This window comes from Cyprinodon variegatus, unplaced genomic scaffold, assembly GCF_000732505.1.
Source record: "Cyprinodon variegatus isolate N-32 unplaced genomic scaffold, C_variegatus-1.0 Scaffold37, whole genome shotgun sequence".
Lineage (NCBI taxonomy): Eukaryota > Metazoa > Chordata > Actinopteri > Cyprinodontiformes > Cyprinodontidae > Cyprinodon > Cyprinodon variegatus.
The window spans coordinates 1,093,161-1,108,382 of record NW_015150490.1 but is presented as its reverse complement, the minus strand read 5'-3'; the positions used below and the strand labels follow the sequence as shown (position 1 = coordinate 1,108,382).

At 35.8% G+C, this 15,222-nt stretch overlaps 1 protein-coding gene across 3 annotated transcripts in view; it reads right to left on the bottom strand.

Moving 5' to 3' along the window:
• The window catches only part of LOC107105232 (brain-enriched guanylate kinase-associated protein-like), a 35,947-nt gene that overhangs the window by 8,077 nt on the left and 12,648 nt on the right, over positions 1-15,222 (bottom strand). The window contains exons 2-6 of one of the 3 annotated variants that reach the window (XM_015405361.1): positions 10,823-11,027; positions 7,829-7,990; positions 6,384-6,450; positions 3,547-3,654; positions 1,910-1,990 (exon numbers count right to left, since the gene is read on the bottom strand). In XM_015405361.1, the coding sequence (XP_015260847.1) occupies positions 1,910-1,990; positions 3,547-3,654; positions 6,384-6,450; positions 7,829-7,990; positions 10,823-10,920 (516 nt within the window). In that variant the 5' untranslated portion in view covers positions 10,921-11,027. The remainder of the gene's footprint in view (positions 1-1,909; positions 1,991-3,546; positions 3,655-6,383; positions 6,451-7,828; positions 7,991-10,822; positions 11,028-15,222) is intronic. The other 2 variants (XM_015405373.1, XM_015405367.1) reach the window with 2 other exon arrangements.

Here is a 15,222-nt window from a genome sequence, read left to right as displayed (position 1 = left end):
ACCATTTATATATAAATTTTTTCAACATTGTTGTTGTTTCTTGTTCTGTTCATTATGATAACTGATTGAAAACTAGAGTGAAATAAATTTTTTTCTCCACACAAAATTAATCATTACAGTTAATTCTGATTACATATTATTCTACAGCTGGTCACAACAACCATACATGCTCTTCAAATTACTCCATCGTCCGTGCAGCCAGTTTACCCTTACAGAGGTGTTCTAAAAAAAGAGCTGTGACTCCTGGAAATGGCGATCCAGGTACAGAAAAAGGCTAATGTCTGGCCCATCACCACATCAGTCCTTTCACAAAACATATGGAGATGGAAGAAAGCCGTAATCCTGCCTTTAAGTATTTAGAAAAGACGGCTGTAAAAAGCAAGCTATAACAAAACACTCTTGGTGAGTTGTCTACTGTAAAGCATGGTGTGGATTTCGTGATGCTTTGGGTCTGACTGTTAATAAAAGACAATTTGAACCGCATAAGGGAATATGGCATCATAAATATTTGAAACACCAGGGTTTTTTTAATAGAAGTCAGGCTGTCTCTACCAGAAAACTGAAAAGGTTGATCTTTGAAAACTTTAATAACTCAGAGGTGTGGCCAAATTTACATAGAAGTTATTCACAGGCAGCAAAATTCACTTTCTCACAGAATCAGTTACTAGAACTTATCCCATTGGAAAACATGCATCCATATGAAATCACTTAGTTTTGTTATTGTCCAGCCCCTATTAATGAAAAGGGACTTGACAAACTTACAGTACCGATGCCAGTAAATGTTAAAGACTAAATACATATTTTTACATTAAAAGCAACCTTATTTATTTTCTAACAAAATGTTGCATTGCAGAAAAAAACTAGTGCAGAATTTATCTTTGCTTTGGTCATTTGAAAGTGTACCCCTCCAGTGAGCATGTAATTAATCATCTTTACAGTTTAGTTTAATACATTGCATTTCACCACATTGTTTCCCAAACTACAATAGGTGAACATGTTAAATAATCCCAGGGCAGAATCATCAATAATTAATTAATGATAAAGCTTTAAATTATACAGAAAATATATTGTTCTTTTATAACACATTGCAACTACAATTAAACTACTGCATTTAAAACTACACTACACTTTTTTTTTCTTTTCAGTCTAAAAATAATTTCTTCTTAATTTTTTTGCTATTATTTTGTAATATTTAAAGCAACAGTAATAACTCATGGATCTGTTATGATTTTTTTTATTTATTCATGTTTAACTGCTAGAAGTATACAACTGCTTGGCTTTGGTCTAATTTTAAGCATTTACTGGAGTAGATTATTCAATTTTGAACTATGTTTCTTGCAGCTAAACAAAACTCATTTAAATTATAAGAGAGTGTGAAGTAATCTCTGTACCTTTAGTATGCCTCGGAGCTTTTTAATAATTTCAGAATTTGTTTCTTTCATCTCTCAGAGGTGAAGGTTATTCAGCCAAATAACCTTCAGCTCTAATTCTCTTACAGCGCCTCAGCTGCTGTTGCAGCAACTTCCTGTTCATGTCTTTCTGCCAACTCTCTTATCTTTTCTGGCTCTCTCAGGGCAAAACGGCCCTCTCATTACACTCCAGACAGCAATTTCTTTTTTGCCTAAATTTCAGTCCAGTAGTACTCTAAAAACCCTTCAGTCGTTCAATGCAGCTTGAGATGAAATGTCTTTTTTTTTCTCATATATATATATATATATATATATATATATATATATATATAGTCTAAAACTCTAAAATAATATATATATATATATATATATATATATTTACACTTGTAATTTTTTTTTAAAGCTGAGCAGTTAAAAATAGGACTTCAGAGAGGGTAAAGGCTATGTGGTTCAAGAAAAGCTCCAGGTTTGAAGCCTGTGAGAGTAGGTGGAGGTCTCACCTCAGAGAGCTGATCTCTGTACAGAGACTTGTTGCACTGCAGCAGCTGAACAGCCAAGCTACAGTCTTTTCTGTACAGCTCCTGTGGAGGAAGCACATGTACAAAACCAAAAAGAGATAACAGACAGAAGTGAATGTGATGAAGACTTACTTCTGTCCTTCTAAAACTTGCAATGTTTGCTTAAAAATCTAAATACATTAGCTGAAATAATTTCCCATTACTTGCAGCTTACAGTAATGTGCTCTTAACTAAGAAAAAACAAAAAAACAAAACGCTAAACATGCCAAATAATAATAATAATAATAATAAAAAAAAAAGAATTCAATTAATCTGATCAGTTACTTTGATACATTGTAATGAGAAGGATCGTAATAATATAAACTTAGCTAAAGTTAGGTTTTCTAAGCATTTCTATTATACACAGAACCTTCAAATCCATCTAAAATCCCACAGATGTAAGGTACATCTTGCTCTCTTTTTGTGTACTCCTCTTGTATCTGACTAAATAATGACAAAAACATTTTGCATCTCAAGAACAAAAAAAAAGAAAGAAGAGGGTCTGTTTTGGTTCAAATAATACTAATCGGTGAATTCTAAAGGTATTTTAGAGTTTTAGACTATTGTTTATTGTTTAAAGACTTTTTTGTAGATGGTAGATTTAATGTTTTAATTATTGAATAACCTGATATTATAGTTTTCCTTTTGGTAAAGCCTAATTGGCAAAATGCTAGTTTTGCTGCTCATATACAATTTCCATCTAGTTTGCTCACACATAAAAAAAAAATTGCTATTGCCGACTCTTAAAATGTCTGCACAGGAGGCTAAATATCTGCAGAAAATAATTGGTTGCTTTTAATCTTATAAATTGTATTATTTTAAATAGAATAGAATATATGAAACAGAATTGGCCTAAGAATTTGTTTGGATTTTGCACAAAGATATTTTTTTTTATTCACCAGCACATCTCGTAAAAATGGGGAGAAAACTTTTCAATGATTTCACCTTTCATACACCAGTATAATCACAAACGCTATTTTTCCATAATCCTACTCTGAATGTGTTTAGACCCACAAAATATTTAAATCAAATTCCAACTAGGTACGATTTCTTTCCCAGCAATACATGAAATAACAGACTAAAATTCATTAACTGTATAAGTAAAACATGGGGGAAAAAAAGAATAAATTTGAATTAACATAAAAGTGTTTTCATTATTTCTCATTGTTAAGCAAGTACACTCAAGTCAAATTTCAAAGATTTCTTTAAAAAATTTTAACATTTCATTAACTCATAAATTTTGTCAAAAGTAGGCCAGATGTACAGTAAACGTGGAGAAGGCTATAGACCGTTCCCCCACTAATCAATTCTAATCATTCGACCGTTTTACAGATCTTTTATCACAGCAACAATCACATTACATCTAATGTTTCTTAAATTAACATTTTTTTTTAGTCCATAGAAAATTCAAACGGTATTCCTCAGAGTGTAGGAAAAATTGCCCAAATTTCAAAAAGGCAAAGTAGCTTGATGTAAAAACTGTATCAGAATGCAGCCTTTGGTTCTCTTCTAAAGCAAAAGAGAATCAATAACAATGTGGTTGATTCTAAAAAAAGAAAACTAAAACCAGCATAACTCACATTGTCCTCTTGCAGCTTCTCAATTGTTAGCTTCGCCTCCATCAGGTGGTTGTTAAGGACGATGATTTCTCTGCTCAGGGCTCGTTTTTCATCTTCATGGTGCTGCGACTTCACAACACAGATATATAAATGTTTTGAAACAAGCTTACAAATTTTTTAAGATTAAATCAATTTTTTCAGGCTCAGAAAAAACTTCATCATGTACATTTGGAGGAACAAAAATGTCTTTACTTCTATCTTGATTGCAGCACAGGGACTGGCAGTGTAGATGTTGCTTTCTAATGAGGACATATGTGACTGCATGAAGGTGCCTCGGGCAAAAATGCTATAGCAGCAAGCAAGCCACCAATATGCTGACAGTGTAACACTTTTTAAGACACACGTTATTTAGATAGACAGCCTGGGAGGACACGATCTTTCAGCCATGGTTCTAGAATTATATTTAATGGTCAAAAACAAGGAATAATCCCATCAAAACTGGATTCTAGCACCCTGTTTAGACAGAAAAAAACAAAACAAAAGAAAAAGCAGTTTAATGGGCACAGATTAAAAGATTCTTTTTTAAATTCCTGCTATTATTCCTGTATTAAATGAAGGCTAATCTATTTATATAACATAATCCACAAGTGATTTAAATAAAGACACAGAGTGGAATTCAAGAAGAAAAGCACTTTGCAACTCAACTAGCAGCAACAAATTCTACAGCTGAGTGCATTTGGCCATTAGCTGCACATTTTTCCTGGACCAAGATGTCAGTTAACTTTCTTGTCTCTGAGGAAATAATCTTTTGAATTTTGCATTTTGTAACCCTCTGAGGTCATTGACTAAAATAAACTCCCATTATGCCCATCTTGTCATCTTGCCGCTCACACAAGTGCTCTAAAAATGTTAAAACACTTCAAAAAGTTCCACATTGAAACAAATTAGAACTACAAATTAAAATGTTCTTTTTTTGGAATTAAATCTAATATCTAAACATCATGCAGAACACAAAGTTGTGCATGACTGTTAAGAAAGAAAAACACACCATGGTTGGTTTTACAAATATTTTACAAGTAGGAAAGGTAAGAACTGCAGGGTTGGATTTATGTTGAGCCCCTTTTTCAAAATAAACACTGTTAGATTGTTATGCTAAACAAAAAATGGTGCAAGAAATTGTCTTCAGAAGTCCCTTATTGACTAGGCGATATTAACTTTATGTAATTTAAGCTCATTACAAATATTGCTGTTCTGTCTTGAAATAAGACAGGAGGATAAAAAAAACAAAAACAAATAAAACATTTATCTTGGGAACTGATGAAAAATTTCAAAATTAATCTTAATCCTTGAAAGAGGAACTTACAATATTTACTGAAGTGAAATATAAATCTAAGTACTTCCAGGCATTAATTAAAAATGAGGGGAATATCTTAACAACCCAACTTGCTGCCTTGTGAACACCTGGTGTTTTTTTCCCCCACATCTGTATTCATGTAAATTTAAAGTGATTAGTCAGGTTTACAGCACTGACGAAAAATGAGGCACAAAATTTAAGCTTAGTACTTTAACGCCTTTCTGTTTCAGAAACTATATTCTCAAATGAAAATAAGCAATATTTTTAAATGTATTTATAATTTTGAACACCTGTCAACTGTTTTACTTTTGTAGTCAAATATTTGATTAACTTACTGTGAAGGGCCTAAATGGGTTACTTGAAGCTTGAGAACCAAATGGTTCTAACCTGAGTTAGAAAAATAAAATTAAAAAAACTGTGTATGTGAGATATGAATTTCATTTAAACCACAGTTTGTATTTTGACAAAATAATTTTGATAGAAAGAAATTTGTAAACCAAAGATTTTCTCTAAGTTTTAGTGAAAGGAAAATAACCTAGACACTCCTGCTTATCTGTCTTGTGATTACATTCTCTGTAGTTGTGCGGGGGCCCAGGGGTCAGATAGGTGTGTGGCACCTCTGGAGTAAACAAGTTTTACGATTGCAGAGAGACTTACTCAGCACCTCTCTCTAACCCTTGAGGAGAATATACGTGGGTTGAATCCAGAAAAGCAGCCAATGAGAAAACTTTCCTTAGTATGAAACCAAAAAAACAAGGGGTTGTACCTGTTTGGCTCTCAGAGTGAGGACCATTTTTCCATTTTCACCATCAGATTGAGGACAAGTTGTTGCAAAATGAGGACATTTTGCCGGTCCTCACATGATATTTTCCTAATGGTTAGGTTTAAGGCTAAGCGGCGTCAATTGAGTTAAGGTTAGGGTGAGGTATGCATTAGTAATGGTTAGGTTTAGGGTTAGTTTTAGGGTTAGGGCATAGAAATCAATGGCAGTCAATGCGAATCAACACAAGGTCCTCACTATAATGGCAGAATGAATATTAAGTGTGGGTGTGTGTGGGGGTGGGTGTGTGTGTGTCCCTGAAGATCTCTCTTTGGCAAATGTAATGACTATTATCTTGTGGCATAACAAACGCATTCAATGAGCATTTTCAACTCTCTATTCACCATCTCCGACACCTGATGGTTACAGTCTTCTGGGGCACCCTTTTTAATTCTATCTTTCCAAGGGAAAAAGCAGCATCTGACAAATGGAGTGAGGTGCTCTCTTCTGGGAAACAATGGGTTTGCTATCCCTCTGCCAGTAGAAGGAGGACAGCCAATTGTAATAAGCCATAATTAATGTCAGTGGCACAAACAGCAGTGGGATTCATTTTCAATCTGGACGTCAAAGTGTTCTCCATGCAGCATGGCTTGCCTCTTGTGCAACTCCCTCTGCTTTGACAAGTATGAACATTTGCATAAAAGCCTCAAACCAACACATACACATGCAACTTCAGACACTTACATCTCTTTGGATCTTTTCCTCTAGATCTTGATTGATCCTCTGCAGTGCCGAGTAGCTGCTTTGTATTCTAAACAACAAGACAAAATAAAAAAATAAAAATAAAGAATCATTGCTTCCCAGTAGGTAATAGCTTGTGTACATGCTTGCTGAATCTACAAGTATAGAAGCAAGAGAGGTTTCCAAAAAGACTTATCTCCAGGCTAAACACATTGCAAGTCAAATCTAAAAGGTTGATTCCTTTTTTATTTGTCCTACTCACAGCATCTCACTAAACTGCAAAACACCTTAAGTATCTCTTAAAAAAATACTTAAAGAAACAAAACAACAACAGCTGTGTAAAACTGAATAGCTTGATATCTTGATAGCTATGATATAAATAATAAATAATATAACATATAATATCTTTGATTTACAAAAATTAGGTTGGATATTTAAGCACTTCTCTTGGAATAATTTTGAACTTTCTGGTGTGGATCTGGCTTTTATGTAAGTCCAAGAATTTAAAAAAGGTAAGAAGCTGTATAATTCAGCCAAGATTTCTTTGGTTGCACCTATATTTTTTGCAATGCTTTACTGTAGATAATGACTCTAAGATTAATTCTAGCCCTGGTATTTCATTCATTTCGTATTTGTTGTGATTCGTGGATAAGTCTTTCAATGTATTCAATAAAATCCAATAAAATTTTTCACATTCAAGCATTAATATATAAGTATTTTCCCAATCTGCTAAAATAAACATTGCAATACAGTGATGAAATCAAGCTGGTTGGCACCCATTTATTTATTTTGTAATAACTACAGATGTAACAGTATGTATTTATACTTTACTAAGCTTTATCCAACATCAATTTTGCTCAAGCAGTCATGTGAAGAACACATTCTCTACAGGAAACAACGTTTTAAATAGGCACATTGAAAAAGATGAGTAAAGTGGTAAGTACTCTCAAAAAGAACACACAAAGATTAATGATTTCACAATGAATTTAAATGCTGACTTTCAATTTGTTGTATTTTCATATTATATATATTTCATATGATCTATTTTCATATATGGTATAAATACCGGGGTTAAAGGTTGAACATTATAGAACAGTTTTGTTTGACGTATGATCTGCAGGTTTGACTTCCATTGTTTAAATCATTTGGAAATTATTTGATCTTTTAGTTAAAGTCAGAAACATATATAGATGGTTTCAATTCTTTGTAAATGTAATTGATTTATGTGAAGCATTATACCACCAATATTCATCTAAGAGTTATTTCTTGTTTTTGAGATTGATATAATCTAAAAAAAAAAAAAAACAGCTAAAATGAACATAGATTTCATGGACAGGAAGTAAAACCTCTTGATCGATAATATTAATCCAAGTGTTATGTTTTTCTCCCTACTATCCAGAGTAAGCTTAGTTTTTAAGGATGTGGTAATTTGTGCTGTGTGAGGTCACCTTCGAAGCTTATCTGTGAACTTGTCCAACTCTTCCTGTGCTCGACGCAGCTCCGTCTCCAGGTACTGCCTGGTGGAGTCAAACTCTCCCTGCAGCAGCTCCAGCTTGTGCGTCGTGTAGGAAAGTCTCTTCCGCAGGTCCTCTTTTTGCTCCAGCAATGAGCTACACACAAAAAGACAGCACATACGTTTAGAGCATATGGTGACGGAAACAAGCTGGCAACCTGAGTCTATCCTTTGCTAAATTGACTTATAAGGGTCTACATTTTCTTTTAATGTCCATGCAGCATTGATGGTGACATAAAGGGGATGAGAGAGAAGCAGAAAAACATGATCCTGAAATTGTGTCTTTTAGAATAGATGTAGAGGTTTGTAATTCTTTAGATGAGAGACCACAAGGTACCACATTGCAGAGGAGCAATCACTAGTGAGAATGGTCGAAATAGCAGAGGCGTAATGTTTAATGAGAAATGAGTCAATGAGCTCTAATAGATTATTTGTATAGACTCCGAAGGCTCAGATTTACAAAACAGCAACATTCTCAACATGTAATTTTGCAAGACAACACAATAATGACTACTTTTGGAGCATATGCATTACCTGAATTTCAATCTAATAAAAGGGCAAGTGTGAGAGGCAAAAGAAGAAATGTCTGTTGCCGTGATGGATCTGAGTGCTCACTGCTCAGCTTAATGGACCTTGTATTGACAGACAGATGGAGGAAGAAAGGTAATGACTCTATCTGCAGCCAGATGACATAGCTGGAAATGAATGGAGATGTGGTCACTTTGCTCTTTTCACTTTCTCCATTTTCCTCCATTTCTCTCTTTTTAACAAGATACAAAAGGTAGGCGATGAGCTAGACAGTACCGAAAAAAGAAAAGAGAAAACACAAAGGGGAGGGGTTTGTTCATTTATTTTTTCAGGTCAGAGGAGGCATCACCCTGTTTCCATCTCATTAGCAAGCAGGATAATGTTTCTGCAATCAATTGGATAAAAAGTGGACAGGGTCAGTCTAGACTTCATGTAGAACTTAATTTGCTTTGCCTAAATGTATCAGGTTCTCTGTTACTGCATATGTTCCTGTTTTTATCTAAGGTTTGCAAGTGGCTTTCTAAGTTTCTACTCTCATAGGAAACATTGCAGGGCGTAACTGCAGGAAAATCAAACTATATAAGCACCATAAATGTTATACAGATCTTGTTTTCACATGATAATCATGCTACAGGAAGTCACAGACTCGTATAGTTGTTGAAGTAGTGGATTTTATGGGATAATAAAGAGAGGATTTGAACATTATAAAGTTGTGCTCTCGTAAAAAAGAAGTTGTTTGTATCTTTGATTAGCCTTTCAATATTTTAATTTAAAAAGCTTGTCCCATAGGCCAAGATAATGCTTTTTTCTGAGAGTGACCAAGATGAAAGTCGAGTTTAGCCATTTTTGAACATCAGCCTCAAATTATCACTGTAAAAAAAGTTGGTAATTTCTAACCATACGTACAGAGGTAGACGTTATCTGCTACCAGTGATCTTTCTGTGAAATCATCTAAGGCTAGAGTATCTAAGGCATGGCCAGTAACACTGGGATCAATAAAGTCAATCAGTCAAATTACTCAATCAGAGTAACTATGATAGACAGACATTGCTATGGGTCTTATCTACTAAGATCCTAAATAGCACAGATTTGTAAACAAAACACGGCATATGCAATTAATGAGTTTGTTACAAATGATCCACTAAGAATGCATATGCAACTGATAACAGGTGCAAACGTAGTGTAATCTGCCTTATTTAAATCAGGATTTTGCATGTGCTGCTTGCTGTCGCCATGGAGAATATCCTATGGTGTGCTGAAATTATCCAGGCATAAGAAAATGCAGTGTTTGAAGGTGTCCATAAGGTATATGTCTTCAAAATTATTGCATATATTTGTTCATGACATTTGCTAATTTTCTCTTGCTTTTCAAATGTGCTAAATATAGATGCAAAAACAGTAGCTCCAATCCGTTTTCTGTTTAATTATTCCCATCTAGGTGCTAAATAATTACATTTGCATATTCTTATCCTAGTATTTTGCATTTTCTGATAATCTGCAGATTATTCTGCATATTCATGAAGGTAAACAAGCTAAATGAATTGCACAGTTTTACTCATTTTACAGGAATAATCCTTAGTGAACCCTGTTAGTAGATCCACTTTGCACGTTCTACCAAGTTTGCACATGTATTGTTATGAGACAGGAACTGCATGTGAGCTTTAGATGAAGTCCTACTTTAATTGTTCATCATAGCACACTTTAGATAATAACAAAAGTTTATGCAAAATGTGAACATTCAGTGCATTGTGTTAACCCAATTGCCTGTGATTGAAATTACACAAAAAATAATGATAATTTAGTCTCTGCAAAGATGTATAAATTCTCAGTTTTTATTTTGATTGGTTCTTCATATAAACATTTGTAAAAAATTTGACTTTGGATGTATTTAGAGTGAAATAATAAATGCTAACTTTTGATTTGATTAGAAATAGTGTGTGTTACATGGAAAGCTGCTGCCTTTGCAGACTTGACAATGAGTGAAATACGACCTGCATGCTGAATGATTCAGAGAAGTCTCAGCTGACTGAATGACATTTGAGAGGCACATTATCCAACAGTGCCCACCACCTCACCTCCTGCCTCGATCTGATCGGTAGGCTTTAGCTGGGGAATACAGGTGTTTGTTGTTAGGTACAGGGTGACTTTACGCGAAGAAGCTTCAGGGACGAAAAAAAAAAAAATCCCTCCATTAGTGACCTCCTCTGAGTCACACATAATGAGTGTTTTCGTTCTGGTGAGAAGAGATGACGAGGCAGCATGACTTCTGGGCCTGGAAAGGCGGGATGAGGCTGCTTTAACACCACTGAACAATCAGAGGAGACACCTCGTGGGCGGATGATCGGACAAACACATAAAAACAAGTACGGATGGAGAGATGGCTTGACATATTTACTCTTACCTCTTTTTTGGGTGTTTGCCGCCATTTCGGGGGACTTTTAAGGCAGTTTTGCCAATGTATATCTTTTTCATGGTTTGTCTCTGTTCCTTCCCTCTCATGTGTTTATTGGGCCTGGCCACAGGAAGTTGACATGTATGTGACTTATCCAAGAGAGCTCAGCTAAGTGTGGCCTGCAGAATTATTGTTTGTTATATCTGTGTTGATCCTGTCGACAAAACAAAACAGACAGGTTGGCAGCTGTTAGTAACTACCAATAAGGTGGGATCCAATTTGAAAAGAAACTGTTGCAATGATACTGCCAACATTTTGTCATCATAATCATGTTCACAGTCTTTGAAACAGAAAGAAAATATGAAAGGAGAGAAAAAAACTTTGGCTGCAGAATATTTTAGATATCGGTGTAACATTATTTTTGGCATTATTTTTTAATTTTAGGCTCACCTGATGAAGGTGTTAAAAAAGCCCTTAAATGCATATTTGCTGCTTAGTTTGATAACACTGAACTGCTCAATTTTCCCCTTTACTTTGCGTATTGACTTGACTTTAATAAAGCATCACAGGTCCTCAGCCTTTCTCAGCAGGGATTTTTTCCATTTAGCTATTTCCCTCTTTTGCAACAGAACCACTTCTTAACCAATTATGTGACTCTTGAAAGGTCAATTTAAGCGCAAGATGTTTAAAAATATGTCCTTAAATTTCTATAAAACAATTCACATGACATATTTTTAGTTTAAGATAGAAAATGTTATGAGTGTAGTTTTTAGGATCTGGATATAGGCAGGTGTTGAGTTGCAAATAGATGCTTTAAACAAATATAGAGCAGCTCAAAACTTAAAGAAACAGGGTAAAAAATACCTTGAAAAATAATCTGAAATAATGGTGTCCCCAAGTTCTCTAGTATACCTAGAATGTTTACTTGGATGCTTCCCAGGTGAGTTGACAGAATTAATGGGATTTTGGTGTCACATTCTCATCTCCTGCAAAGTTTTCAGGGAACTAGTTTCTTGAGGGGTTTCTTTCTAAATGGAAATATGCAGGATCTGAATATTAATTTTTGACCCAGTTGCAGCCTAAAAATCATGTATCAGATCTGTGTAAATCAGCACACTTTTATCAAATTCCACTTTACAATTGAGAGATTTACATAAAAATGGCCTAAGCTTCACAAACTTTACAAATTCCTTCCTATAAACTATAAACCTCTCCTTAAATTATCACTTTAATGTTTTTCAGTAGTATGCAAAAAATTATCATACCCTGTACATCATGACAATATTGAAAAGTTGCAGCAAAAAAGGCAAAACCTTGGATGGAACATGCAGAGTTATAAAAGTGAATATATATATATATATATACACTTTGTGCTCTCTTTTAGTTTTTCCCATTAGCTTCTTGGCTGTTACACTGATTAATATCATTCTTGCCAGCCTGTCAGCACAAGTGGAAAGCAATGTCTTTGTAGGTGCTACAATCTTTCAATCATCCAACTATGAATTATTACCTAACTTGGAAGTTTAAGGGCAATGAGTACTTTTGTAAGGCATCATACTTCAAACTAAAAGGAAACAACTTGAGAAACAGTAAAGCTCAACAGCGCCAATAGATATGAACTATCTGTATAAATATTTCCTTTGGCCTTTCTGCCATCTGCGTCCACAGCACAGGTGCAGCTCTTTATTGCACATACAAGTGGAATAGGTTATTAGACGAGACAGCTGTCAAAGCTTGATCAAAGCTCCTCTGATCTTAGCACCGGACTGACCACTCAGGAGGGAAATCTGTCCCACACAGACAGACTGTGTGGGACGTGACTGCAGCGGGTTACAGTTCACAAAAGCACCTTGCTTTTGGGCTATTCGATTACCCTCCACTTACAGAAACCAGTTCCCATAGAGAAACATGTTGATTCATCAACATCCAGTTGTTGAGAAGTGATTTATGGTGCAGGCTGAGGGAGCAGAGACATGTACTTTTCCAGATGGTGACAGCTCACCACTGCTGTTGCTGGAGCCTTCAATCCAGCTGCTCCCCTCTGACTCATAGCACAGTGGCTCTCATTATGTGTGGAAGAGAGATTTGGCAGGTGCAAGATGCCAGAGAAGTGTAAAAATGCATACATATTTACTTTGCATTTTACTGTGTATAGATTTGTAGATTCAGATGTCTGTAGAAACCATACATGTTGTGGATATGTCAACATGCGTCTACTAAAGCAATCATAATATGCCACAGAATAAAAAAAGTGGCATCTGTTAGTGCCACATATCTCTGACCAGGCCAGGTGTCGTCTACAAATCCAAACACAACCCTATTTCACTTGCTTTCTTTTTCTTTCATTTGAGCTGATCCCTCACTGCAGTAAAAACCTTAGAAGGGGCTTGTTGCCACCCACTCGTACCATGCTGACATTTGAGAGGAACTCAGAGCACTGAAGAGGAGGAAGAGAGAGGTGGAAGCGGAGGAGGAGGACATAAAGTTATGGAATGAGGCAGAAGGGAAAGCAGGAAGCTTCTGGGGGGGGAATGAAAGCTGGAGTATTTACAGTTTAGTCAAAGACAGTAGGGAGGAAACGAGCTCTGCCAAATTAGAAAGTAAAATCAAGGGAGTGGGTGTGTATTCATCACTTAAATTGTCAATTTTTCTCCCTCCTTCCTCGATATTCAGTCTGTTGCGGGCTTCCTGATCGCCTCAACCTTGCAGATAGATTGCCTTTTAGGAAAAGCCCTTTTTATTTTTAAAGAAACAGCCAACTTCAGTAGAAGAGAGGGGGAGAACCCATTTGGCTGAGTCATCCAGCAGCAGGGGAACGGGGTGAAAAAAGATGCTCTTTCCTCCCTGCATGCCCTTAGATTTACAAGGTACCAAAGCTATGCATAGTATGACTCAACCACCTCATAGAAGAAACTCAAATTAGAGTGAATACGCGTGGGTTTATGTATTTGTCATTTCCCCTGTCCAGGATTGATTAACTCAGGAGTAGGCACCTAAGTAGTTATACACCAGCAAGCAACACCATTAGCAACAGCAGGGTGTAATGACCTGCTGAACAGATTCAATGTCCCACTGATGGCAGTGTGCAGAGAGGAGTGTGCCATCACGACATCTTGAGAGGAAATTTAGGATGAACTTAAGATGCCACCGTGTGCTAAATGCCATCATAAATTTAAGGTGACGTAAAAATTTTTTTTACAATCTTTCCTGAAGTTTTCCACATTTTTTCATGATTAAATTTCAAAATATACCTGATTTCTTTGTGAATTTAAAATAGACAGAATGGCAATAACTTGCATTAAACCCACCGGAGTCAATAGTTTTGTAGAACCACCTTTAATATTTATTTATAATATTTTGTATGAAAAAAAGTCAAGTTTGATAAGTCTGGATCTTTAAATGGCCCTTTTAGAAGCTTGATGACAGATCCACAATTTTTGGACACTGGGATTCAGATCTGGATTTCAGCAGGACCATTTAAAATACTTTGACCTGATGATTTTTAAAAAAAGAATGTAAATCCCTTTATTGTCCCACAATTCATTCTCTGCGTTTTGACCCATCCCCTTGGGGAGCAGTGGGCAGCCATTTTGTGGTGCCCAGGGAGCAATCAGGGTTTAAGGATTTAAGGAGGCTGTGGGGATTGAACCGGGTACTTGCAACCTTCTCAGAGCACAAGCAAACTGCTTTAACCACTAGGCAAACACTCCCCCTACAATCCACTGGTGCTCTGGATATTTTTATGAGCGGTGATCACTACAAGTGCGAAGTTATTTCATCCATTTCCCATCGACCAGGCTATCTGGGGACATCTGATGAAAAGCATCCACAGTATAAACCTATCAGCACTATGTTCCACAATGGTGATGCTCAGTATAATGTGCAGTGTAAAGTTTTTTTTTACCATCACTGAGAAAAAGGAAAAAAGTGAAGTTTCAGTTTTGTTTTGATCAGAGCAGCTTCTCCTGCATTTTAATTATTTTCCTTGCTGGGCTTCGAGAAATTTGTTAAGGCTACTTTCCGATTGCTTTCTTCCAACAATTACTTTTTCATCCCATACGCAGATTTAAGGTGTTGATGACTTATAGTTAGAAATATTGTTCCAAAGGAACTGCAGCTTTCTGAAGCTCCGACAGAATTATTATTAGGTCCCTTTGTTGCCTCCCTGATTGATGTATTTCTTGCCCAGCCTATAAGTTTAGATAAACAACAGCGTCATGGCAGGTTTAAAGTTGATAATGAATTAAGAAGAGGTCTGTAAAACATTTCAAGCTGACAATTTAATTTAATAAACTAACCCCGTCTTTTATGTCTCCATAACTTTATCCAAAACCTGCCTGCTCCTTGGTCTTTATGAGGCTGTTTGATCTATGATTTTCTCTAACGAACCTCTGTGGCCTTTATTGAGC